This window comes from Heptranchias perlo, chromosome 4 (assembly GCF_035084215.1).
Source record: "Heptranchias perlo isolate sHepPer1 chromosome 4, sHepPer1.hap1, whole genome shotgun sequence".
In the NCBI taxonomy this organism is placed as follows: Eukaryota; Metazoa; Chordata; class Chondrichthyes; order Hexanchiformes; family Hexanchidae; genus Heptranchias; species Heptranchias perlo.
This window is the reverse complement of record NC_090328.1, coordinates 33553953-33579853: the sequence shown is the minus strand read 5'-3', so window position 1 is coordinate 33579853 and position 25901 is coordinate 33553953. Positions and strand designations below refer to the sequence as shown.

At 42.1% G+C, this 25901-nt stretch overlaps 1 protein-coding gene across 1 annotated transcript in view; it reads left to right on the top strand.

The window, feature by feature from the left end:
- Positions 1 to 25901, top strand: part of LOC137320846 (isocitrate dehydrogenase [NADP], mitochondrial-like) — a 79441-nt gene that overhangs the window by 19662 nt on the left and 33878 nt on the right. The window contains exons 3-5 of the mRNA XM_067982741.1: positions 11552 to 11717; positions 19732 to 19892; positions 22654 to 22797. Of these exons, the coding sequence (XP_067838842.1) occupies positions 11552 to 11717; positions 19732 to 19892; positions 22654 to 22797 (471 nt within the window). The remainder of the gene's footprint in view (positions 1 to 11551; positions 11718 to 19731; positions 19893 to 22653; positions 22798 to 25901) is intronic.

The following is a 25901-nucleotide window of genomic DNA, read 5'->3' as shown; positions in this document are numbered from 1 at the left end:
TTTTGCACTTGTCCATATTAAATTTTCATTTGTCATTGTTCCGCTCACCTTATCTAGCTAATTTTGTCATTCCTGAGCTGTCTCTTCGGAATCAACTCCCATCTTGGATTGGTACATGCAGATTAGTCAAATTTACAGTCATTGATTTAAACTAGAGACAGTAGGAGTTCCAACACTAAGCTCTGGAGCACTCCACTCAACACTTCCCCACCGTCCTCCACTGGCATTATTCCTCCAACATATACTCGCTGCTTCCTACCCTTAAGCCAACTTCTTATTCATTCCCAGGTTTTACCTTGAATTGCCATCACTTTGAGTTTATATGGTAGCCTTTCATGTGAAGCTTTGTTAAATTCTTTTTTGGATGTGTGGGTACATCACTTTTATAGAGCTTCCTGCAGTCCCTTGGGATGATACTTTCTTTTTTAAAAAATCATAGAAGTTGGTGTGGCAGGATCTTTCCCTTCTGAATCCTTAATAAAAACTGAATGCTGGAAATGCACAGCAAGTCAGTTAGCATATGTAAAGAGGTAAAGAGAAAAGACAAGTCCTGTTTCAGGCGTATACCAGTCATCGGAACTGATGAAGGGTACATGCCTAAAATATTAACTTCTCTTTTCAAATGCAGAATGACCTGTGTATTTCCAGTATTTTCAGTTCTTTTTTATTTCTTCAGAATCCAGGTTGGCTGCATTTTACTAGATTCTTATCATATCTATAATTCTCAGTAGAAAAAGCTTTATACAGCTCACACCCAAATTATAATAGTGATTTTTAAGGAGGCGTAATTAAAATGTGTCATATTTGTAGCAACTTCCCATAAATAACCCACAGGAACATTTCAATAAACTCACATACTCTTACCTATAACTCAGTGAAATTGTGTTCTCTATAATTATTGAGGTTACTGCACTCCAGTTAGATTGTGTAGATAAGGCAGATAGTGGCAAAGCTGCTGTTGCGAAGTATATTGTAACTTCCAATTGGTGACCTTATCTTTGTTGTTAAGTCCAAAATATAAACTACAGAATGAATAGACTGTGAAAGCCTCTCTCTGTGTGCCTCAAACTCGGCAAGTTCCAATTTAAACACAATAACCATGACTTGAGCAAGAAACACAATCTTTCAAACTTGGATTCCGAGAGAGTGCGTGGAGAGAAGCCAACTGTTTTCTTGATGATGTACTTCTCATTCTTTTTCATTATTCTATTTCCTTCTGTTTTTTTTTGTCCCCGTGTATTATTGTCGGTATGTATGATAGCCATACGGGTTCTTTTTAGAGTTTTACATTCTTGCTTTTAGAACATTAGTTTTTTTAATTTATGTTCACTTTTTTTAAGATTGTTTTGCTAATTTTTTTTGTGTTGGTGTTTCCCTTTGTCCTCATCATTTTTCTTTATTGTTTACTACGTTCCTTTTGTTGCTATGTTTTCCGCAATTTTAACTTTACTCTTATTTTCAAACTTTATTTTCAAACATTATTGCTGAGTAGATGTCTTAGCAAGGAATATCTTTATTGCTAAGGTGTCTAGGAGCCTCTTTGAATTTATTTTTACAGCCATTATTAACTTCACAGTGGAATTAAGACAAATTCAACATATCAATTTTGAAAATTAAATTTTGTCTCTGAAATTTAAATTGTTTTCTGTGCAGATATCTAATCTGTGAACTATGGCATTTATCTTAACAGATAGTGACTCACAAGCAGGGCAGTGGATCATTGCAGTAATTACACTATCTTTAACAGGGTCTCAGAAGAATCATTTGTGCTTTTAATTTAAGAGTGTGAAATTTCATTATTTTCTCCCCCATCCCCTTGATCTCTCGAGGGAACGCAAACTCTTGCAATTGGGGAGGAAGGGTAGGGGAGTGGGCAGCTTGCTCTCAGACCCCTACTTTCGACTGGTAATTCCAAACAGTTTCTGATCTATGTCTAGTTACCAGAGGGCGGCACTGAGGTGCACCTGGTCTGCACCTGGGCAGGGCCGGGACCGCTGTCCTAGGAGGAGTGTTTGCTAGTGCTGTTGGGGAGGGTTTAAACTAAAGTGGCAGGGGGTTGGGAACCTGAGCAGGGAGAGAGAGGAAAGCGTAACAGGAAGGGACAGAAGGTATGGAGTAATAGGTAAAGTGTTAAAAAAGGAAAAAGCAGGAACTAAGTGTCACAAAACAGATTTGAAAGTTCTTTATCTGAATGCACGTAGCATTCGTAATAAAATGGACGAGTTAACGGCACAAATAACTACGTATGGGTATGATCTTGTGGCCATTACAGAAACATGGCTGCAGGGTGACAACGACTGGGAATTAAATATGCCAGGGTATTTAACAATCAGGAAGGACAGGCAGGAAGGAAGGGGAGGTGGGGTGGCTATGTTAATAAAGGAAGGAATCACTGTAATACAGAGAAATGATATTGGGACAAAGCATCAAGATAATGAAACAGTTTGGGTGGAGATAAGGAATAATAAGGGAAAAAAAACATTAGTGGGCGTAGTATATAGGCCTCCTAATAGTTGCAACTCTGCTGGAAGAAGTATTAATCAGGAGATAGTCGGGGCATGTAATAAGGGAACAGCCATAATTATGGGGGATTTTAATTATCATATTAACTGGACAAATCAAATTGGGCAGAGCAGCCTTGAGGACGAGTTCATTGAGTGCATCAGGGATTGATTTCTTGAGCAGTATGTAACTGATCCTACAAGGGGGCAGGCAACCTTGGACCTGGTCCTGTGTAATGAGTCAGGATTAATTAATAATGTCCTAGTTAAGGATCCCCTTGGAACGAGCGACCACAACATGGTTGAATTCCATATCCAATTAGAGGGTGAGAAGGTTGATTCTCAAACAAGCGTACTGAGCTTGAATAAAGGAGACTATGATGGTATGAGAGCGGAATTGATTAAAGTGGACTGGGAAAATAGATTAAAGGGTAAGACGGTACATGAGCAGTGGTGTTCATTTAGGGAGTTATTTTACAACTTTCAAAATAAATATATTCCACTGAGGAAAAAAGGGTGTTAAAGAAATGACAGCCATCCGTGGCTAAGTAAAGAAATCAAGGATAGTATCCGACTAAAAACAAGGACATATAAGGTAGCCAAACTTAGTGGGAGGATAGAAGATTGGGAATTCTTCAAAAGACAGCAAAAAGTAACTAAAGGATTGATTAAGAAAGGGAAGTTAGATTATGAAAAGAAATTAGCAAAAAATATAAAAACAGATAGCAAGAGTTTCTATAGTTATATAAAAAGAAAAAGGGTGGCTAAGGCAAACATAGGTCCCTTAGAGGATGAGACCGGGAAATTAATGGTGGGAAACATGGAGATGGCAAAAATGCTGAACAAATATTTTGTTTCAGTCTTTACAGTAGAGGACACTAAGAATATCCCAACACTGGACAAACAGGGGACTCGGGGGGGAGGAGCTAAATACGATTAAAATCACTCAGGAGATGGTACTCAGTAAAATAATGGGACTCAAGGCGGATAAATCCCCTGGACCTGATGGCTTCCATCCTAGGGTCTTGAGGGAAGTGGCAGTAGGGATTGTGGATGCTTTGGTGATAGTTTTCCAAAATTCCCTGGACTCAGGAGAGGTCCCGGCAGATTGGAAAACTGCTAATGTAACACCGTTATTTAAAAAGGGTAGTAGGCAGAAGGCTGGAAATTATAGGCCAGTTAGCTTAACATCTGTGGTGGGTAAAATTTTGGAGTCTATTATTAAGGAGACAGTAACGGAACATTTAGATAAGCATAATTTAATAGGACAAAGTCAGCATGGCTTTATGAAGGGGAAGTCATGTCTGACAAATTTGCTTGAGTTCTTCGAGGATATAACGTATAGGGTGGATAAAGGGGAACCAGTGGACATAGTGTATTTAGACTTCCAGAAGGCATTCGACAAGGTGCCACATAAAAGATTATTACTTAAGATAAAAAATCACGGGATTGGGGGTAGTATTCTGGCATGGGTGGAGGATTGGTTATCGAACAGGAAGCAGAGAGTTGGGATAAATGGTTCATTTTCGGACTGGCAACCAGTAACCAGTGGTGTTCCACAGGGGTCGGTGCTGGGTCCCCAACTCTTTACAATCTATATTAACGATTTGGAGGAGGGGACCGAGTGCAACATATCAAAATTTGCAGATGATACAAAGATGGGAGGGAAAGTAGAGAGTGAGGAGGACATAAAAAACCTGCAAGGGGATATAGACAGGCTGGGTGAGTGGGCGGAGATTTGGCAGATGCAATATAATATTGGAAAATGTGAGGTTATGCACTTTGGCAGGAAAAATCAGAGAGCAAGTTATTTTCTTAATGGCGAGAGACTGGAAAGTACTGCAGTACAAAGGGATCTGGGGGTCCTAGTGCAAGAAAATCAAAAAGTTGGTATGCAGGTGCAGCAGGTGATCAAGAAAGCCAACGGAATGTTGGCTTTTATTGCTAGGGGGATAGAATATAAAAACAAGGAGGTATTGCTGCAGTTATATAAGGTATTGGTGAGACCGCACCTGGAATACTGCATACAGTTTTGGTCTCCATACTTAAGAAAAGACATACTTGCTCTCGAGGCAGTACAAAGAAGGTTCACTCGGTTAATCCCGGGGATGAGGGGGCGGACATATGAGGAGAGGTTGAGTAGATTGGGACTCTACTCATTGGAGTTCAGAAGAATGAGAGGCGATCTTATTGAAACATATAAGATTGTGAAGGGTCTTGATCGGGTGGATGCAGTAAGGATGTTCCCAAAGATGGGTGAAACTAGAACTAGGGGGCATAATCTTAGAATAAGGGGCTGCTCTTTCAAAACTGAGATGAGGAGAAACTTCTTCACTCAGAGGGTGGTAGGTCTGTGGAATTTGCTGCCCCAGGAAGCTGTGGAAGCTACATCATTAGATAAATTTAAAACAGAAATAGACAGTTTCCTAGAAGTAAAGGGAATTAGGGGTTATGGGGAGCGGGCAGGAAATTGGACATGAAGCTGAGTTCGGATCGGTCAATGCCCTGTGGGTGGCGGAGAGGGCCCAGGGGCTATGTGGCCGGGTCCTGCTCCGACTTCTTGTGTTCTTTAGATTTGTGGTTGGGATCAGATCAGCCATGATCTTATTGAATGGCGGAGCAGGCTCGAGGGGCCGATTGGCCTACTCCTGCTCCAATTTCTTATGTTCTTATGTTCTTATGGTCAACTTGGAATTCTTATGGGCAGCTTTGTTCTGGACATTCACATCACAGAAATGAGTGAAATTAGTCAAACTTCATTTCACTTAGGACTGCTACAAGGCACCAGGGAGAAACTTTCATTCCATCTGTCTGGTCCTCGTCATCGGCTGAGTTTTGGGTAGAAAAATGTTGCCATTGGAAAAATGGAGTCTGGAGGTGACAAAATCACGAATAAGTAGGGTTTGCAGCTTAGCTCAGGGTCAAGCAGGAAAAATAGGCTGCACATGATCAGGTTGATCTTGAGCTGGCATTCAGGAAGTTTGATGAGATCGGGGCTAAGGTATGTTTCTGACAAGGGCTGACAGGATGGCTTTGGCCTTGTCAGTATTGGCTTCTGTAGCGAAAATGTAAAGATGGGTTTCACCAGATACCAGGGCTTAAAGGGTTAAATTATGAGGACAGATTCCATAAACCTAGTTTGTATTCCCTTTTGAGTTTAGAAGGTTGAGGGGTGATATAATTTAGGTGTTTAAAATCAAAGATATTCGATAGGGTAGATATAGAAAAACAGTATCCTCTGGTGGGGGAATCCAGAACAAGGGGCATAATCTTAAAATTAGAGCTAGGCCATTTAGGAGTGAAATCAGGAAGCACTTTTTCATACAATGGGTAGTGGAAATCTGGAACTCTTTCCCCCCCCCCCCCCCCAGAATGATGATGGGTCAAATGAAATTTTCAAGACTGAAGATTGATAGATTTTTTGTTAGGTAAGGGTATCAAGGGATATAGAGCAAAGGTGGGTAAATGGAGTTGAGGTACAGATCAGCCATGATCTAATAGAATGGCAGAACTGGCTGGAGGGGCTGAGCTGCCTACTCCTTGTTCCTATATATGTGAAAATTAACCCCATGCTTACAGACTGTCACTAAGGGATAGCATTTAGATGAGGAATAGGAGGGCCAAGGAGGGAACCATGGGGCACACTCAAGATGACTTTGCCGATATGGAAGGAGAAGTCATTGCAGGAGATGTGCTGGCTGCATTGGAACCTGTAGGAAAGGAACAGTGTGAGGCAATGCCACAGAGGTGGACCACATAGCCAAGATGGTGGTGGAGGAGGATGGTGTGATTGACTGTGTCAAAAGCCACAGAGAGGTCAAAGAGAATGAAGAAGGGTAATGCACCGCAACTGAGTAAATGCAACATAGATTGTTGACCCTGGGCTCAGTGTTGTGGGAGAGACAGAAGCCAGACAGAAGGGATTTAAATAAGGAACTGTGTCAGGTGGGAACATTTGCCACCATGAAGCATGTGTCCAACAGCTATTTGTAAGTTTGCCTTTTTTTTAGCCTAAAGTCCACCTGGATTCTCTGGTGCTGATAGGGCTGGAGGGGGACAGCTTGCTCCTTGAGTTCCCCTATTGACTGTCAGCTAGTCAGCAGAATACAGTCCAATCAACTTGTAGACTAAGGCATGTGTTTTAAGGTCCAGATGATGTATAATGCTAGACCTTAACTGCTGTTTTCTTTTCCACATTATCAAAATAAAAATTCATTTTTGGAAAAAAGGCACTTTTTTGTCACATTAACTCAATGGATTATGTTCGAATTTAAATGAATAATCGCGTTCTGAGTTATGCTAAATTATCCTCCTTCCCTGCATTTCTCCAGAGGAACCTAACTTCTGCATTTACTCAGTTGTAGTAGGACTTGTGAGGTACTGGTCAGAGAGAACTCCCCCTCTGATTTTACCTCTCTGTGGGGAGACACTGAAATAATCCTGCCCAAGTGGCTGAGAGCAGGAGCTAAGGGAACTGGGGTTGGAACATATTGATATAGTTCAAACTCTCATCCAATACTTCTGTCTTGTGTTCATGGCAAAAAAAAAGCAGTCTCCATAAGCAGACAGTCTTCTGTGATTGGAAATCTGTGCTCTTGTATGAAGTTGCATGTTGAGGATTAACAATATACTGGAGATCACATGGAATGCCCACCAAATTCCCGTTTCCTTGGAAATGCAGAATTAAGCATACAGGCTAAAACTAATAGAATTATTTACAGGTTGAATAATGCATAGAATCATAAAAAATAGGAGCAAGAGTAGGCCATTCGGCCCTTCGGGCCTGCTCCGCCATTCAAAATTATCATGGCTGATCGTCTAACTCAGTACCCTGTTCCTGCTTTTTCCCCATATCCCTTGATCCCTTTAGCATTAAGAAATATATCTATCTCCTTCTTGAATATATTTAATGACTTGGCCTCCACTGCCTTCTGTGGTAGAGAATTCCACAGGTTCACCACCCTCTGAGTGAAGAAATTTCTCCTTATCTCTGTTCTAAATGGCATACCCCGTATCCTGAGACTGTGACCCCCTGGTTATGGATTCCCCAGCCATCGGAAACATCCTCCCTGCATCTAGTCTGTCTAGTCCTGTTAGAATTTTATATGTTTCGATGAGATCACCTCTTCTAAACTCTAGTGAATATAGGCTTAGTCGACCCAATCTCTCCTCATATGTCAGTCCTGCCATCCCAGGAATCAATCTGGTAAACCTTTGTTGCACTCCCTCCACGGCAAGGACATCCTTCCTCAGATAAGGAGACCAAAATTGCACACAATACTCCAGATGTGGTCTCACCAAGGCCCTGTACAACTGCAGTAAGACATCCCTGCTCCTCTTGCAATGAACGCCAACATACCATTCGCCTTCCTAACTGCTTGCTGCACCTGAATGCTTGCTTTCAGCGACTGGTGTACAAGGACACCCAGGTCTCGTTGCACCTCCCCTTTTCCCAATCTATCACTATTCAAATAATCTGTCTTTCTGTTTTTGCAACTAAAGTGGATAACCTCACATTTATCCACGTTATACTGCATCTGCCATGTTCTTGCCCACTCACCCAACTTGTCTAAATCACATTGAAGCCTCTTTGCATCCTCCTCACAGCTCACATTCCACCTCAGCTTTGTGTCGTCTGCAGACTTGGAAATGTTGCATTTAGTTCCCTCATCCAAATCATTGATATATATTGTGAATAGCTGGGGCCCAAGCACTGATCCCTGCGGTACCCCACTAGTCACTGCCTGCCACCCGGAGAAAGACCTGTTTATTCCTACTCTCTGCTTCCTGTCTGTCAACCAATTCTCAATCCATGCCAGTATATTCCCCCCAATCCCATGTGCTTTAATTTTGCTCACTAACCTCTTTTGTGTGGGACCTTACCAAAAGCCTTCTGAAAATCCAAGTACACTTTATCCACTGGTTCTCCCCTATCTATTCTACCAGTTACCTCCTCAAAAAACTCCATAGATTTGTTAAGCATGATTTCCCTTTCATAAACCCATACTGACTTTGTCCAATCCCGTTAATGCCTTCCAAGTGTTCTGTTATCGCATCCCTTATAATAGACTCTAGCATTTTCCCCACCACTGATGTTAGGCTAATTGGTCTGTAATTCCCTATTTTTTTTCTCTCCCTCCTTTTTTAAATAGTGGCCACCCTCCAATCTGTAGGAACTGTTCCAGAGTCTATAGAATTTTGGAAGATGACCACCAATGCATCTACTATTTCCAGGGCCACTTCCTTTAGTACTCTGGGATGTAGATTATCAGGCTCTAGGGATTTGTCAGCCTTTAGCCCCATTAATTTCCCTTGCACTTTTTTTTTACTAATACTGATTTCCTTCAGTTCCTCCCTCTCACTAGACCCTTGGTTCCCTAACATTTCCGGGAGGTTATTTGTGTCCTCCTATGGTTCTGTCTTCAAAAAGTATGTGTTTAATTGTTCTGCCATTTCTTTGTTCCCCATTATAATTTCCCCCATTTCTGACTGTAAGGGACTTATATTTGTCTTCACTAATCTTTTTCTCTTGACATATTTATAGAAGCTTTTACAGTCAGTTTTTATGTTCCCTGCTAGTTTACTCCCATTCTCTCTTTTTCCCCTCTTAATCAATCTCTTTGTTCTCCTTTGCTGAATTCTGAACTGCTCCCAATCCTCAGGCTTGCCGCTTTTTCTGGCAATTTTATATGTCTCCTCTTTGGATCTAATACTATCCCTAAATTATTTTGTAAGCCACAGTTGAGCCACCTTTCCTGTTTTATTTTTGTGCCAGACAGGAATGAATAATTGTTGTAATTCCTGCATATGTTCTTTAAATATTAGCCATTGCCTATCCACCATCATCTCTTTTAGTAAAGTTCCCCAATCTATCCTAGCCAACTCACACCTCATACTTTCGTAATTTCCTTTATTTAGATTCAGGACCCTAGTTTCGGATTCAACTACTTCACTCTCCATCTTAATGAGGAATTCTATCATGTTATGGTCGCTCTTCCCTAAGGGACCCCGCACAACAAGATTGTTAATTAATCCTTTCTCATTGCACAATACCCAGTCTAGGATCACCTGTTCTCTAGTTGGTTCCTCAACATATTGGTCTAGAAATTCATCATGCACACACTCCAGGAATTCCTCCCCCACAGTATTATTGCTAATTTGGTTTGACCAATCTGTATGTAAATTAAAGTCACCATGATTATAGTTGTACCCTTCTTACATGTGTCTCTAATTTCCTGTTTAATGCCCTCCCCTACATCTCCACGACTGTTTGGGGGCCTTTGACAACCCCCACCAACGTTTTCTGCCCCTTGGTGTTTCTTAGCTCCACCCATACAGATTCCACATCATGATTTTCCGAGCCAATATCCTTCCTCACTATTGCATTGATTTCCTCCTTTACTAGCAACGCTACCCCACCTCCTTTCCCTTTTTGCCTGTCCTTCCTAAATACTGAATACCCCTGGATGTTCAGTTCCCATCATTGGTTACCCTGCAGCCATGTCTCTGTAATCGCAACTATATCATACCCGTTAATATCTATCTGCGCTGTTAATTCATCTACCTTATTGGGAATACTCCGCGCATTAAGACACAATGCCTTTAGACTTGTCTTTTTAAGATTGCTAGTCATCTTAGTATTATTTTGCACTATGGCCCGATTTGTTTTTTGCCCTTGTTTTCTCTGCCTTCCACTATTGCTTCTTACCTTTCTGTCTTTTGTTTCTATCCTTGTTTCCCCCTCCTCTGTCTCCCTGCTTAGGTTCCCTTCCCCAACAGCACTAGTAAACGCCCCCGCGAAGACATTGGTCCCGGTCCTGCTCGGATGTAACCTGTCCCGTTTGTACAGGTCCCACCTTCCCCAGAACCGGTCCCAATGTCCCAGGAATCCAAATCCCTCCCTCCTACACCATCCCTGCAGCCACGCATTCGTCTGGTCTATTCTCCTGGTCCTATATCACTAGCACGTGGCACTGGTAGTAATCCTGAGATCACTATCTTTGAGGTCCTGCTTTTTAATTTATCTCCTAACTCCTTAAATTCACCTTGCAGGACCTCATCCCTATTTTTACCTATGTCATTGGTACCGATATGGACCACGACTACTGGCTGTTCACCCTCCCCCTCCAGAATGCCCTGCAGCTGCTCCGTGACATCCTTGACCCTAGCACCAGGGAGGCAACATACCATCCTGGAGTCATGTTTGCGGCCGCAGAAACGCCTATCTGGTCCCCTTACAATTGAATCCCCTATCACTATAGCCCTGCATAGAAACAGTAAGACAGCAAAATATGAAAGTACAGTACACAAAAATCATATAGATTCAGTCCAGAAGCGGTTAAAGTATCCCCTTTTAGAATCTATTTCTTGCACAATTTGATAAGCAATGAGATTTTTGGATGAGGCAGTCTTCTGTAGACCTTTGTGATGTGATACTTTATGTGGATGTCATGAATTTCCAGTCCAGAATTTGGATCTCTAACCAGAACTAAAGACATGAAAACATTCTCCTTTGAACTGTTGAAGTACAGGCTCCTGAAGTCTGAGTTTGTTTGATCATCCTCAATTAAAGAAACAATGGTCCAAACTAATGCATAGGATGCTGATGGGCAGCTGTTTCCACATTGTCCCAATCTCATATCTGCTAATGTTTTGGCCATGTATAATTTAATTAGTATCCACACGTCTAGTGTCGTGACTAATCTCTCGATCAATCAATCTGGCCTGTTTCTTGTAAACAGCCTGACTAGGTCTAACTGGTTACGTGCATCAATCTCCACTGCCACAGAAATAATAGAATTCTTTCAGAGATACAGATGGCAGATGCCATTTTTATGTAAGACCTATCCTAAGCCACCTGACATTACATAAAATATAATACAATATAGAAATTCCTGAGTGCCAGAATACTGGTAGTAATATTTCCACTGAAAGACTGTTCTATGCATTTTTCCCAAAGGTATGTATCAAAGCCAGTGTGGCTTCTGAAACATGTACAAGCATGCCTTTTGTCACAGTACACAGATATTGACTTGTTATTTATTTTACAGCTTATTCTACCCAATGTTAATGTGGAGTTGAAATATTTTGATCTTGGTCTGCCAAATCGAGATAAAACAGATGACCGGGTCACCATTGAGTCCGCATTGGCAACACAAAAATATGGAGTTGCAGTGAAGTGTGCCACCATTACACCAGACGAAGCCCGTATGGAAGGTATATGATTGAGGCAAATTTATTTTAAAAATAATTGGTAGCTAGTTAGGCTACATAATCAGAATTAGTAGCCCACCAAAGTGTTTGTAGTCAAATTCAAACAAGGACATTCAATCTTGCTGTTTTCAATACCATAGATTGTTTTCCCTTTTGTGTGAAATGGATAAACACCATCTGTGTGTTTGGAAATGTGTGTCCTTGCCTTTCCAAGCACAAGTGTCATGTGTATGTTTTTACCTTGTGAAGTTTTCCATGTGTATGTCTGCACGTGGCTGTTTTGATGCCTATGAATGCAACAATTAATGGTGTAACCAGCCCATTTGCTCTTGTGCAATTTGCTTTGCAAACTTTGTTTGCAAATTTTGTGTGCTAATAAAAGGAGTTGGTATTTACATTCTGCAGCACTGAGTTTCGTCTCTGAACAGTTGCAGGGCAAGTTGGAGAATTATACATATTGCAGAATGTGTGCAATTTTGTTGTAATCATCTAGTTTGAATTGATTTGACAAATTTATTATTTTAAAAATGAATAGGTAGTTATTTATTTTTGACTTTGAGTTTATGCTGAGTTAGCTGATCTTGTTGGGATGGCAATAGGAGCTCTGTGGTTGCCTCATTCCTGGGTTAGGGAGAACAAAATCAACTGAGGTACCTACTCCTCATCACTGTCCAATGAGCACTGGTGAAAGTTGCATGTGTGTAGGTGAGGAGAAGATCATGCTTGATGTGGACATTCCTGTGGGGAAATAGCTTGCCCTCGCGCCCATAAATAATGAGCACTTGGGTAAGCTCCCAGAGGACAACTGATGCCTGTGGAACCATAACCCAGTAGGAGTCAGTCCTTCAGGAAAGGAGAGGAAAAAATGACAGGCCTACTCCTGTTCCTATGTGTTTACCATATTCTTTTGCAGAAATCAAAATCCTTTTTAATCTCATAATAGGTTTTGACTCCGGCTAAGGAGCATTCATGAAGGAAGTTACCATTTTGACCAATTGAACTTGGCTGGAATGAAGGCAGAAGTTTACATGCTTAGAATACTTTACATACATTGTGATTTTTATTTTTTGCATTGAAGGTCTTCAAGAGCAATTTAAACAGAGTTCCATCAAGACTATACAAACAGGCCATTCGGCCCAACTGGTCTATGCTGGCGTTTATGCTTCACACGAGCCTCCACCCTTCCTACTTCATCGAACCCTACTTCAACTAACCCTATCAGGATACCCTTCCATTTCTTTCTCCCTCATGCGCTTATCTAGCTTCCCTTTAAATGCATCTATGCTATTTGTCTCAACTACTCCTTGTGTAGCACACTTCACATTCTTACCATTCTTTAAGAAAAGAAGTTTCTCCTGAATTCCCTATTGGATTTATTAGTGACTGTTTTTTATATTTATGACCTCTAGTTTTGGACTCGCCCACAAGTGGAAACATTTTCTCTACATCTACCCTAACATTATCTTAAAGACCTCTATCAGGTCACCCCTCAGCCTTCCCTTTTCTATAGGAAAGAGCCCCAGCTTGTTTAGCCTTTCCTGATAAGGATATCCTCTCAGTTCTGGTGTCATCCTTGTGAATCTTTTTTGCACCTTCTCTATATCCTTTTTTTAAATGGAGACCAGAGTTGTGCACAGTACTCCAAATGTGGTCTAACCAAGGCTCTATACAAATTTAACATAACTTCTATGGTTTTCAATTGTATCCCTCCAGAAATGAACCCCAGTGCTTGGTTTGCCTTTTTTATGGCCTTATTAACCTGTGACGATACTTTTAGTGATTTGTGTATCTGTACCCTGAGTTCCCTTTGCTCCTCTACACCATTTAGACTCTTATTATCCAAGCAGTATTTGGCCTCCTTATTCTACCTACCAAAATGCACCACTCACACTTATCTATATTGAAATTCATTTGCCAATTACATGCCCATTCTGCAAGTTTATTAATGTCTTCTTGCTTTTTGATGCATTCTTCCTTTGTATTAACTAAACTCCCCAATTTCCTCAAATTTTGAAATTGTACTTCCGATTCCCGAGTCCAAATCGCTAGTGTAAATTGTGAACAACAGTGGTTCTAGCACTGATCCTTGTGGAACACCACTTCTCACTTTTTGCCAGTCTACCTCCCTTTTTAAATAACAACAACAACTTGCATTTATATAGCACCTTTAATGCAATAAAACGTCCCAAGGCACATCACAGGACTGTTATCAAACAAAATTTGATACTGAGCCACATAAGGAGATATTAGGTCAGGTGACCAAAAGCTTGGTCAAAGAGGTAGGTTTTAAGGAGCGTTTTAAAGGAGGGGAGAGAGAGAAAGAAAGGTAAAGAAGCAGAGAGGTTTAGGGAGGGAATTCCAGAGCTTAGGGTCTAGGCAGCTGAAGGCACGGCTGTCAATGGTGGGAGCGATTAAAATCGGGGCTGTGCAAGAGGCAAGAATTGGAGGAGCGCAGAGACCTCACAGGGTTGTGGGGCTGGAGGAGGTTACAGAGATAGGGAGGGGCGAGGCCATGGAGGGATTTGAAAACAAGTATAATTTTAAAATAGAGGTGTTCCCGGACTGGGAGCTGATGTAGGTCAGCGAGCACAGTGGTGATGGGTGAACAGGACTTGGAGCAAATTAGGATACGCTCAACTTTATGGAGGGTGGAAGATGGGAGGCCGGTCAGGAGAGCATTGGAATAGTCAAGTCTAGAGGTGACAAAGGCATGGATGAGGGTTTCAGCAGCAGATGAGCAGAGGCAGAGACGGGCGATGTTACGGAGGTGGAAGTGGGCAGTCTTGGTGATGGAGCAAATATGTGGTTGGAAGCTCATCTCAGGGTCAGATAGGATGCCAAGGTTGCGAACGGTCTGGTTCAGCCTCAGACAGCGTCCAGGGAGAGGGATGGAGTCAGTGGCTAGGTAATGGAATTTGTGGCGGGGTCCAAAGACAATGGCTTTGGTCTTCCCAATATTTATTTGGAGGAAATCTTTGCTTGTCAGACAAGCAGCGTGACAAACCAGAGACAGTGGAGGGGTCAAGAGCGGTGGTGGTGAGGTAGAGCTGGGTGTCGTCAGCGTACATGTGGAGCCTGATGTTGTGTTTCCGGATGATGTCGCCATAGTTGAGAAATAGGAGGGGGTCGAGGATAGAACATTGGGGGACTCCAGAGGTAATGGTGTGGGAACGGGAAGAGAAACCATTGCAGGTGATTCTCTGGCTACGACTGGATAGATAGGAATGGAACCAGGTGAGCGCAGTCCCACCCAGCTGGATGACGGAGAGGCATTGGAGGAGGATAGTGTGGTCAACCCTGTCAAAGGCTGCAGACAAGTCGAAAAGGATGAGGAATAGTTTACAACGGTCACAATCTCATAGGATGTCATTTGTTACTTTGATATAGGCCGTTTCAATCCTGTGGCAGGGGCGGAAACTTGATTGGAGGAATTCAAACATGGAGTTGCGGGAAAGATGGGCACGGATTTGGGAGGCGACAACACGTTCAAGGACTTTGGAGAGGAAAGGGATGTTGGAGATGGGGTGATAGTTTGCAAGGATAGAGGGGTCAAGGGTGGGTTTTTTGAGGAAGGGGGTGATGACGGCAGATTTGAAGGGGAAGGGGATAGTACCTGAGGAGAGGGAACCATTAACAATATCAGCGAACATGGAAGCCAGGAAAGGAAGTTGGGTGGTCAGTAGTTTGGTGAGAATAGGGCAGAGGGAGCAGGAGGTGGGTCTCGTGGTCAGTATGAGCTCGGAGAGGGCACATGGGGAGACAGAGAAACTAGAGAAAGATGCAGGTTCAGGGCAGAGGGGAACCTTAGGGGAAGTTTGGCTTGGTAGGTTAGGGGAAGTGGCAGAGGCAGCTTAACGGATGGTCTCAGTCTTAATGACAAAGAAGTCTATGAGCTCCTCGCACATTTCATGGGAGGTGAGGGTGGAGGGGGTGGGGAAGAGCGGTTTAAAAGATGGTTTGTAGTGAAGAGAAGCCAAGGGTTATCTTTTCATTTCAGGATGATCTGGAGAAGTTTTGGCAGAGGAGAGCAGGACCCGATGGTGCTTTATGGGATCCAGCTATATCTGGCAATGAATGGACAAACCAATTGTCCACCATAAACTTTCAAGTCTGCATCCCTTGGACTTAAGAGAGTGGGGATGAGTGCCGTACCAGGGGGAATGATCAGGGTGAGAGAGAGTAATGGTTTTAATGGGGACAAGGATATCAAAGGTGGAGATGAGGGTGTGATTGAGTAGATCTGTAGCTGCAGAAATCTCGTGGTGAATGGCGTGCCAAAGGCTAGACAGTTGAGAATTTGAAAGTGCCGTTGTAAGTGACTTGGGGGAGAGTTTTTTCCAAGGGCGGACACAGAAGTAAGTGGGGTGGGAGGGGGAAGAGGGATGTGGGTGGAGAGGGATACAAGGAAGTGATCAGAGTTGGCCTTACCTGTGATTGACACGATGGGAGTAGAGAGGCTATGTGAGATGGAAAAATCGAGGAATGGCCGTGAATATGGGTAGGGGAGTTCATATGGAGGGAGAGATTAAGGGAGGATCGGAGGGCAGTGAACTCAGAGGGGAGAGAGCATGATGAGTTGAGATGGTGGTTGAAATCACCGAGGAGGAGAAGTCGCTCGGTGCAGAGGCTGAGGGAGGAAAGCAGTGAAGATATCTCGATGAGAAACTTGGTGTGGTACTTGGATGGGCAGTAGAGAATGAAATTTAGGAATAACATTAGCTGTCTGCCAGTCCTCTGGCACTATTCCCTTTTGCAATGAATTTTTATATATATCTAATAGTGCTTCTGCTATCTCTTCCTGAACTTCTTTTAACATTCACGGATGCAATCCATCCAGACCAGGGGTTTTATGCTCTCTAAGTTTGTTTCATTTATCAATTATCTACCCCCCCCCCCCCCTGTTTTCTATCTTAAATGTCTTTATATCTTTTTTTGATCTCTTCTTCTGTCATACCCACCTTGTTAGTCTCTCTGGTAAAATACTAAAGCAAAGTAACTATTCAATATTTCTGCAATTTTGCTGTCATTACCTGTGAGTTTATCTTATGCATCCCTTAGTGGCCTTATCCCTATTCTGATTTTTCTTTTGTTATTTATATGTCTGTAGAATACTTTGCTTTTTCTTTTTATATTCCTTGATAATTTAATTTCGTTCCTTGATAATTTAATTTCGTAGTTCCTCTTTGCTCTGCTAATTTTTTTTTAAACTTCATTTCTAACCTCTTCATATTCCCTTTTGTCATCCTCCTTTTTTACCTATGTACTTAGTGTATGCCTTTTTCTTTAGTTTCAGTATTACCCTTATCTCTTTATTTCATTATTGGCTAGTTTGTTCTTGCTGTTTTATTTTATTAATTCATGGGATGTGGGCGTCACTGGCGAGGCCAGCATTTATTGCCCATCCCTAATCGCCCTTGAGAAGGTGGTGGTGAGCCGCCGCCTTGAACCGCTGCAGTCCGTGTGGTGAAGGTTCTCCCACAGTGCTGTTCGGTAGGGAGTTCCAGGATTTTGACCCAGCGACGATGAAGGAACGGCGTTCTATTTCCAAGTCGGGATGGTGTGTGACTTGGAGGGGAACGTGCAGGTGATGTTCCCATTGCCTGCTGCCCTTGTCCTTCTAGGTGGTAGAGGTCGCAGGTTTGGGAGGTGCTGTCGAAGAAGCCTTGGCGAGTTGCTGCAGTGCATCCTGTGGATGGTACACACTGTAGCCACTGTGCGCCGGTGGTGAAGGGAGTGAATGTTTAGGGTGATGGATGGGGTGCCAATCAAGCGGGCTGCTTTGTCCTGGATGGTGCCGAGCTTTAAAGGAATATATTTCTCGTGAACACCTTTGATCACTGTTTTAAATATTTCCCACTGCTGTTCTATCTCTGTCAATTTTTTTTCCAGTTTAGCTTCCCTAGTTCCATTCTCATCCCCTCAAAATTAGCTTTTCTATTACTTTGGTCTTTGTCTTACTTATATCTTTCTCAGTCATTATTTTAAACCGTATTATGTTATGATTGCTATTGCCTAGATGTTCCCCTAAGTTTACTTCTCTTATCTGCTCTGCTTCATTTCCCATTACTAGATCCAGCAGTGATTCCTCTCTTGTTGGGCTTCTCACATACTGGGTAAGAAAGGAATCCTGTACACATTGTTTTTAAAAACTCCATTCCCCTTTCCCTACTTCTTGCCACCTTACTTAGGGATAGTTGAAATCTCCCATAATTATTATTTGATGTTTTTTGCTCATTTCATAGATTTGCCTACATATTTCTTCCTCCACTCCCGTTTCATTGTTAGGTCATCTGTAGAATATACCTAGTAACGTGATCGATCCCTTCTTTTCCTTTGTCTCAATCCATATGGATTATGTTTCTATCTTAATATTACTTATGCCCCTTTTTTCTATTGCCATTATGTTGTCTCCAATTAGTACAGCTACCCCACATCCCCCTTCTTCCTTCCCTGTCCTTTCTAAATATGTTATATCCTGCAATATTTAACTGCCAGTCCTGTTTTAATGTAGCCACGTTTCAGTTATCTCTACTACATCTGGCAGCTCGCTATGAATTATTGTCTCCAGTTCCCTCGTTTTTTTTCGGATGCTGTGCACATTGCTGCACAGGCAATTTAATTTGTTTTTAATAATTCTTCCCCTCACTTTATTTCTCAGTCATTTTGTACTTATGTTCTATAACTGTATTTGTTCCCTGACCGTTTATGTTACCCTTATTCCTTACCTTAGTCTGACCTTTACTGTCACTTCCTATTTCTTTTATATTCAGACTAGTGTTATTTTCACCAGATCCCTCCGCCCCCACCCCATCTTACTAGTTTTACACAGCTCTATTTATCCTTTCCACAAGGATACTGCTCCCACTCCGGTTCAGGTGGAGCCCGTCCCAGCGGTACAGCTCCTTCCTATCCCAGTACTGGTGCCAATATCCCATGAAATGGAACCCCTCCTTCCCACACCAGTCTTTCAGCCATGCATTCACCTATCTGATCTGTCTATCCCTGTGCCAATTAGCACAGGGATAGTAATCTCGAGATTACCACCCGAATCCCGAGATTAAACATACGGCAAAATGGGGATTGATACAAGAGATGACTAATCAGTGGGACAAAACTAGAGGCAGATGAGGGATGAGAGAGAACAAAAAGGTCAGATGCTGAGAGAATGTAAAATAAAGGAGGTCAAAGATCTGCAGATAACAAATAGAGACAAAAAAAATTAAGAGCAGCTGACATGAAGATAAGGCATTAAAAAAATTATTTGATTCGGTTAAGCTGGTTGTAATGGGGCCCATCTGTTATCACGACTGCGTGAGGATGAATGCCATTTGGATTAGATATTCTGTCTGTGTGTGGGTTTCAATTTAAACTGTCAGTAGAATAAAAGACAACTCCATGCACTTCCCACAGTAAATGCTGTGATTAGCACTGGAGCAAATGGATTTTTAAAATATTAAGGATCTATTCGTAAGTGGTATAATGTGATCAATTTTATCGGGGCACTGAATTATTTTTAATTGGGGATTTAGTTTTTGACTAACCATGATGCTGTGAAGACTCTGAATAATTATGATCCTATTCACTAATGACTGTTGCTCTCAAACTGGCCAGTGTACAAAGGGAGCACTAGTCAGTTGGTCTTAAATAGGTGGAAACTGCCTGAAATTGATATTGATCATTGGGAAAAGAATGATAGCAGCTTGAGAACACTTCTTAAAAATGGTTTTAAACTATCTCTTCTTCCATTTTGTGAATTAAAACTAGCCTTCACTGCATTCTCTCACCGTAATTGTAATCTTAAATTAAAATCACTTTTTACTAAACTGCCACCTGGTGGTGCTAGTATACTTACAGTTAAGTATTGAATGATTTCACTGATCCAGGAGTAGAGAATCTGCTGTCTGAAAGTTTGACTGTTTCTAACAGTGACCGTTCTCCTCACACAGTTTTAGCAGAATGTTCGATCCAGCTTCTTGCAGTGCAAATACTGACAAAAGCCCAATTGATAATTTTTCAGAATTTGGACTAAAGAAAATGTGGAAAAGCCCAAATGGAACTATCCGAAATATTTTAGGTGGCACAGTTTTTCGAGATCCAATTATTTGCAAGAACATCCCGCGACTTGTTCCTGGTTGGGTGAAGCCAATCACAATAGGACGACACGCGTATGGAGATCAGGTACGACTGTTGTTTGATGAGATTTACTGCCTTGTAAAGAAATTGCTTTTCTGTTGAAGGTTAGTTTATGTGCAATGTTTTCTGCTTATAGCCACAAAACATGGCTATTAACAAGCCCAAAGCTTTCTGTTCCACTACTGTAGTGGTTTTACTGGCACTCAGCAGAGGTTGTCTCCTCCACACCAGAGTGTCAGTAAAATGGTTGTACTAATGGTAAGGAGAGGAGCAGGAGGCCTTTTTAGAGTCACTTAGGCTCAGTTAGTAGCACTCTTGCTGTTTAGTCAAGCCCCACTCGAGGCTTTAGCTCATAATCTAGGCTGACAATTCAGAAGAGTACTGAGGGAGTGCTGCACTGTTGGAGATATTCTCTTTTGGATAAGGTACTAAACCAAGGCCCTAACTATCTACTCAGATAGATGTATGGCCATGGCACTATTCAAAGAAGAGCAGGGCAGTTCTCCGGTGTCCTGGCCAACATTTATCCCTCAACCAGCTCCACCAAAAGAGATTGACTGGTAATTCATCTAATTTGCTGTTTGTGGGACCTTACTGTGTGCAAATTGGCTGTCATATTTGCCTACAGAATAACACTGACTACACTTCAAAAGTAATACATTGGCTTTGGAGAGCATTGCTATGTCCTGAAGATGTAAAAGATGCTATATAAATACAAGTCCTTTTTTATTCTAGTGCTGGCAACATGTTTTTTGGCCACAGCAGATTTCTCTCTCATCATTGACACTGTTTACAGTGGTGGGAAGGTGAAGCTTGAAGGCGAATTGACAACAACCTGAGTTTATATAGCGCCTTTATTGTAGAAAAATGTCCCAAGTATTAGGGAATAGATGTTCTTACTTTAAGTTTATAAGTTATTCCACAAGTTAATAGGGTTCAATGGCATTTGTTGTCTTTCATAGGAATTAAGCATGCAATGATAACCAACATTACACATCTACAATGATAACCATTACTGATAATAATTACACATATACTCAGGTTCACACTTACGGTACCACGTACCAGAGAATTCAGACCTTATAGTTCTCGAGCTCGAGGGGATCGATTGGCCAAGCGTTGTCGAATTCTAAAGTATCTATTCTAGCACCTCCCTTTATATACTTTTCTTTCACTCTAGTTACAGGTGAAACCATCTGTTTCTACTTTAACTCATCCAATTAGCTGCCATTTTAGTTTTAACAAGACGACCTCCCATACACCTTATCAAGGCTTTATCTTGACTGAGTTGTCAATCAAATCATTCAACTGATACCAGTTATGGAAGTCCAAGACTCTTTTACAGATAAGTTATCGTTTGCCGTACACAGATGTGTCCTTGGAGGAGTTAATCCCTAGGAGGACAGCTCGGACAAAGAAAGCTTGTAGCTGAATGCTTATCAGCTAAAGTCTCTGTCTGGAAAACAAAACTGACTTTTCCACTGAACGTTTCACCGGAAACTAAACTGATATTTCCAGCCTTCCAACAGAAACTGACTTAGCAGACAAAAGCTAAAAGCTAATGGGCTTAGATGAAGAAGGGTGGGAGGAGGCTCATGTGGGAGCATAAACACAGACATGAACCTGTTGGGCCGAATGGCCTGTTTCTATGCTGCAGATTCTATGTAACTCTATGTTAAGAATTAACCATTTTCTTACACAGGGTCCTTCACAGAAGCGTAATCAAAAAAAAAATGGACCCCAAGGCAAAGAAGATGATATTAGGAGGATGGAGTGAATTTTTAAGGAGGACCTTTAAAGGAGGAGAGGGAGGTGGAGAGGCAGAGGGAATTGCAGAGCATGGCGTGAAGAGAAAGGGGTTTGCTTGAGAGGCCAGAGTCAGAGGAACGGAAAGTTTGGGGATGTTGTAAAGTCAGAGGAGGAGGCTTCGGAGATAGAGGAGCACAACTATGAAGGGATTTAGGATGAGAATTTTAAATTTGAGGTGTTGGGAGACCAGAAGTCACTGTAGGGCAGTGATGATGGATGAGGGGGCTTGGTGTGGTTTAGGATATGGGGAGCAGAGTTTTGGATGAACTGAAATTTATGGAGGATGAGAAGCCGGCCAGGACAGCATTGAAATAGTCGTGTCTGAAGATGACATTGGCTCGGTTGATGGTTTCATCAGCTGATGGGCTGAGGTAGGGGTAGAGGCTGACAGTGCTAGAGGTGGAAATAAGCGGTCTTTGTGATGGAAAGCATATGGGATTAGAAACTTTCAACCAAAAGGTTGCCAACTGAAAAGTCAAAATCATACATGAGCAGGAGTTGAAAGTTGGCTCCCACTTTCTACTATAAACAGAGAAATGGAAGATGATCTGACACCAGATAATATTGATATCGGCAGCATTGTTTAATTTAATACCCATGTGCTGCTCTGTACAAGTTTGAGTAAAAGGGTCTTTTTTTCTATCAAGAATGATGGGTTTAATAACAAAAATGAACAAAATTTTTCTCATTTAAAATACACACTGCACAAGGTGATATACTGGCTGTGTATTTTCCCATTACTGTGGGATTTTCTCTTCAGAAACAAAACTAGTTGATTAGCTGTTTATAAGCTGCTCCAGATAGTTGCAGAGAACTGCACCAATTAGACATAGCAACAACAAATAACTGATAAAACCAAGGACTTGAGAATGCTATTAAAAAGCATTGGGAGTCAGGTCTTGAACATTAAATTGAAAGGTATTTTTAAACTTTGTGTGTGGTTTATTTTTTATGTGAATCTCAAACCTCTAATGTGTAACAACTACTTGCATTCCAGTATCGAGCCATAGATTTTGTCATGGACCAACCGGGTAATTTTAAACTTGTCTTCGTACCCAAGGATGGGAGCAAATCCCTGGAATGGAATGTGTTTGACTTCCCTGGTAGAGGGGTAGGAATGGGAATGTACAATACAGATGAGGTAAGATACTTCTAGCTGTCTGAATTTAGTTTTACTTAAGTATATACTCTGGGCTTTAACAGTAACATTTTGTTAATTAGTCATCAATATTTATGAACATTTATCAATCTTGTGCACTGTAATTTCTTTCCATATCGTACCATTCATGTTCAAAATATTTTCCTTTGTCCAAATAACACAATATATAAATTAAATATAATTTATATTTTTTTTCTTTGTAATTAACAAAACTAAGATACATTTTTGCTCTTCAAGATGATATCAGCATTGGGAGTGGTGCATCTTTTCCTTTTTAAAATTTTTTTCTTTTTGCCAATTTTTTCTGTCAATTCCCCTTTTTGGGGTACAGTACCACAAATGCCAGTTTCCGTCTGATACTTCACTCTGCTAGCCATTATTTGTGAACCTCAATGATGAATATTGGATGGATAATCGACCATGGGGGCATCTTCTTCTAGCCTAATCGTGTGCTTACCCTATATCAACACATTCACTCTCACAGCAGGAGTCACTGAATAGCAATCTAGAATGTGAATTCCTGAACAATTCCCTTTCCCTGACCTAAAGAAAGAAAACTTGCATTTATATAGTGCCTTTCATGAATTTTAGGCCATCCTAAAGCACTTTCCAGTCAGTTAACTACTTTTGAAGTTTTTTTTTATTCGTTCATGGGATGTGGGCGTCGCTGACGAGGCCGGCATTTATTCCTCTTCCCTAATTGTCCTTGAGAAGGTGGTGGTGAGCCGCCTTCTTGAACCGCTGCAGTCCGTGTGGTTAAGGTTCTCCCACAGTGCTGTTAGGAAGGGAGTTCCAGGATTTTGACCCAGCAACGATGAAGGAACGGCGATATATTTCCAAGTCGAGATGGTATGTGACTTGGAGGGGAACGTGCAGGTGGTGGTGTTCCCATGAACCTGCTGCTCTTGTGTAGTTAGTGTTGTAAGGTAGGGAAATGCGACGGCCAATTTGTGCACAGCAAGGTCCTGGAGTTGTGCCTTAGGATCTTTTACATCTACCTGAGAGAGAAGATAGGGCCTTCGTTTAATGGTTTAATTTCTCATCCAAAAGGCAGTGTCCTAGGCCCAACAATCTTCAGCTGCTTCATCAATGACCTTCCCTCCATCATAAGGTCAGAAATGGGGATGTTCGCAGATGATTGCACAGTGTTCAGTTCCATTCGCAACCCCTCAGATAATGAAGCAGTCCGAGCCCGCATGCAGCAAGACCTGGACAACATCCAGGCTTGGGCTGATAAGTGGCAAGTAACATTCGCGCCAGACAAGTGCCAGGCAATGACTATCTCCAACAAGAGAGTGTCTAACCTCCTCCCCATGACATTCAACGGCATTACCATCGCCGAATCCCCCACCATCAACATCCTGGGGGTCACCATTGACCAGAAACTTAACTGGACCAGCCATGTAAATACTGTGGCTACAAGAGCAGGTCAGAGGCTGGGTATTCTGTGGCGAGTGACTCACCTCCTGACTCCCCAAAGCCTTTCCACCAGCTACAAGGCACAAGTCAGGAGTGTAATGGAATACTCTCCACTTGCCTGGATGAGTGCAGCTCCAACAACACTCAAGAAGCTCGACACCATCCAGGACAAAGCAGCCCGCTTGATTGGCACCCCATCCACCACCCTAAACATTCACTCCCTTCACCACCGGCGCACAGTGGCTGCAGTGTGTACCGTCCACAGGATGCACTGCAGCAACTTGCCAAGACTTCTTCGACAGCACCTCCCAAACCCACGACCTCCACCACCTAGAAGGACAAGAGCAGCAGGCACATGGGAACAACACCACCTGCACGTTCCCCTCCAAGTCACACACCATCCCGACTTGGAAATATATCGCTGTTCCTTCATCGTCGCTGGGTCAAAATCCTGGAACACCCTTCCTAACAGCACTGCGGGAGAACCTTCACCACATGGACTGCAGCGGTTCAAGAAGGCGACTCACCACCACCTTCTCAAGGGCAATTAGGGATGGGCAATAAATGCTGGCCTTGCCAGCGACGCCCACATCCCATGAACGAATAATAAAAAAAGACTATACCTCTAGTGTCAGCCTAGATATGGTGCTCAGGTTTCTGGAGTGGGGCTTGAACCCACAACCTTCTGACTTGGAAACAAGAGTGCTACCACTGAGCCAACCAGACTACATTTGCTGAAGTCAGTTGTGAATGAGGTCAACAACTTAGCACCGATTAAGAATCCAACCGCAGAGCTTCTTGGCCCAGATAATCATTGGACAAATGCTGAGCCATTGCGAGAGCCAAACACTTTTAAAATTTTGATTCTGGTGTCTGCATTAAGCACCCCCCAGTCAAGTATACCATAGCCAGCTGCAGTGCAAATCCTCTTGCCCCAATAATATGCCAATGCTTTCGCTCCAACATCGGAAGAACACCCAATACCATGTTATTGTAATTTTTTCCACTTTCTACACCAGTAATCCTTTGAGAGAGATTTTCAGTTTGGTGTTGTAAGCTCATGAGATTGTCCAAACTCATTTCACATAGAACTCTTTCAGGCAATAGAGAGAAGAAACTTTATTTGAACCCAGATCTCCGAGGTAACAAGCCAGTATGTTAACCCACTGCACCACCCAGTCCCGTGGTGAAACCAATTTTGGTTTCAAAAAGTCGAATTAAAATGTCACATGACCTAAATAGTATTTTAGCATTCTTTGGCTTTTTAAATATGACTTGTCAAGAAGATTGAACACTCCACAGTTAGATATTGGCAAAGGAGTTTTGTTAAAGGAGCATTGTGCTTTAATTTCTATATTGTTGACAAAATCAACAATATGTACATAAAATGGGTATTAAATTGTATATAGTTTTGATTTTACAGAAATACAAGGCTAATTGGTACACTGGGTAATCCCACAGTCTTTCCTCACCTCTGGGACTTGGACTTAAATCCAGCCCAGTTAGATGGGAAGAATGTTTTCTCCCTTAACCAGCTGCACAGTTTCCATGTGAAATGGATTTGGGCAGTCTCAACCCAGTTCCTAGTTAGGTACAAGCACAGGACCACCCACAATTTGACACATTAGCCAGAAGGTTGGCTGTTGTGGAAAATGAGCCTGTTAACA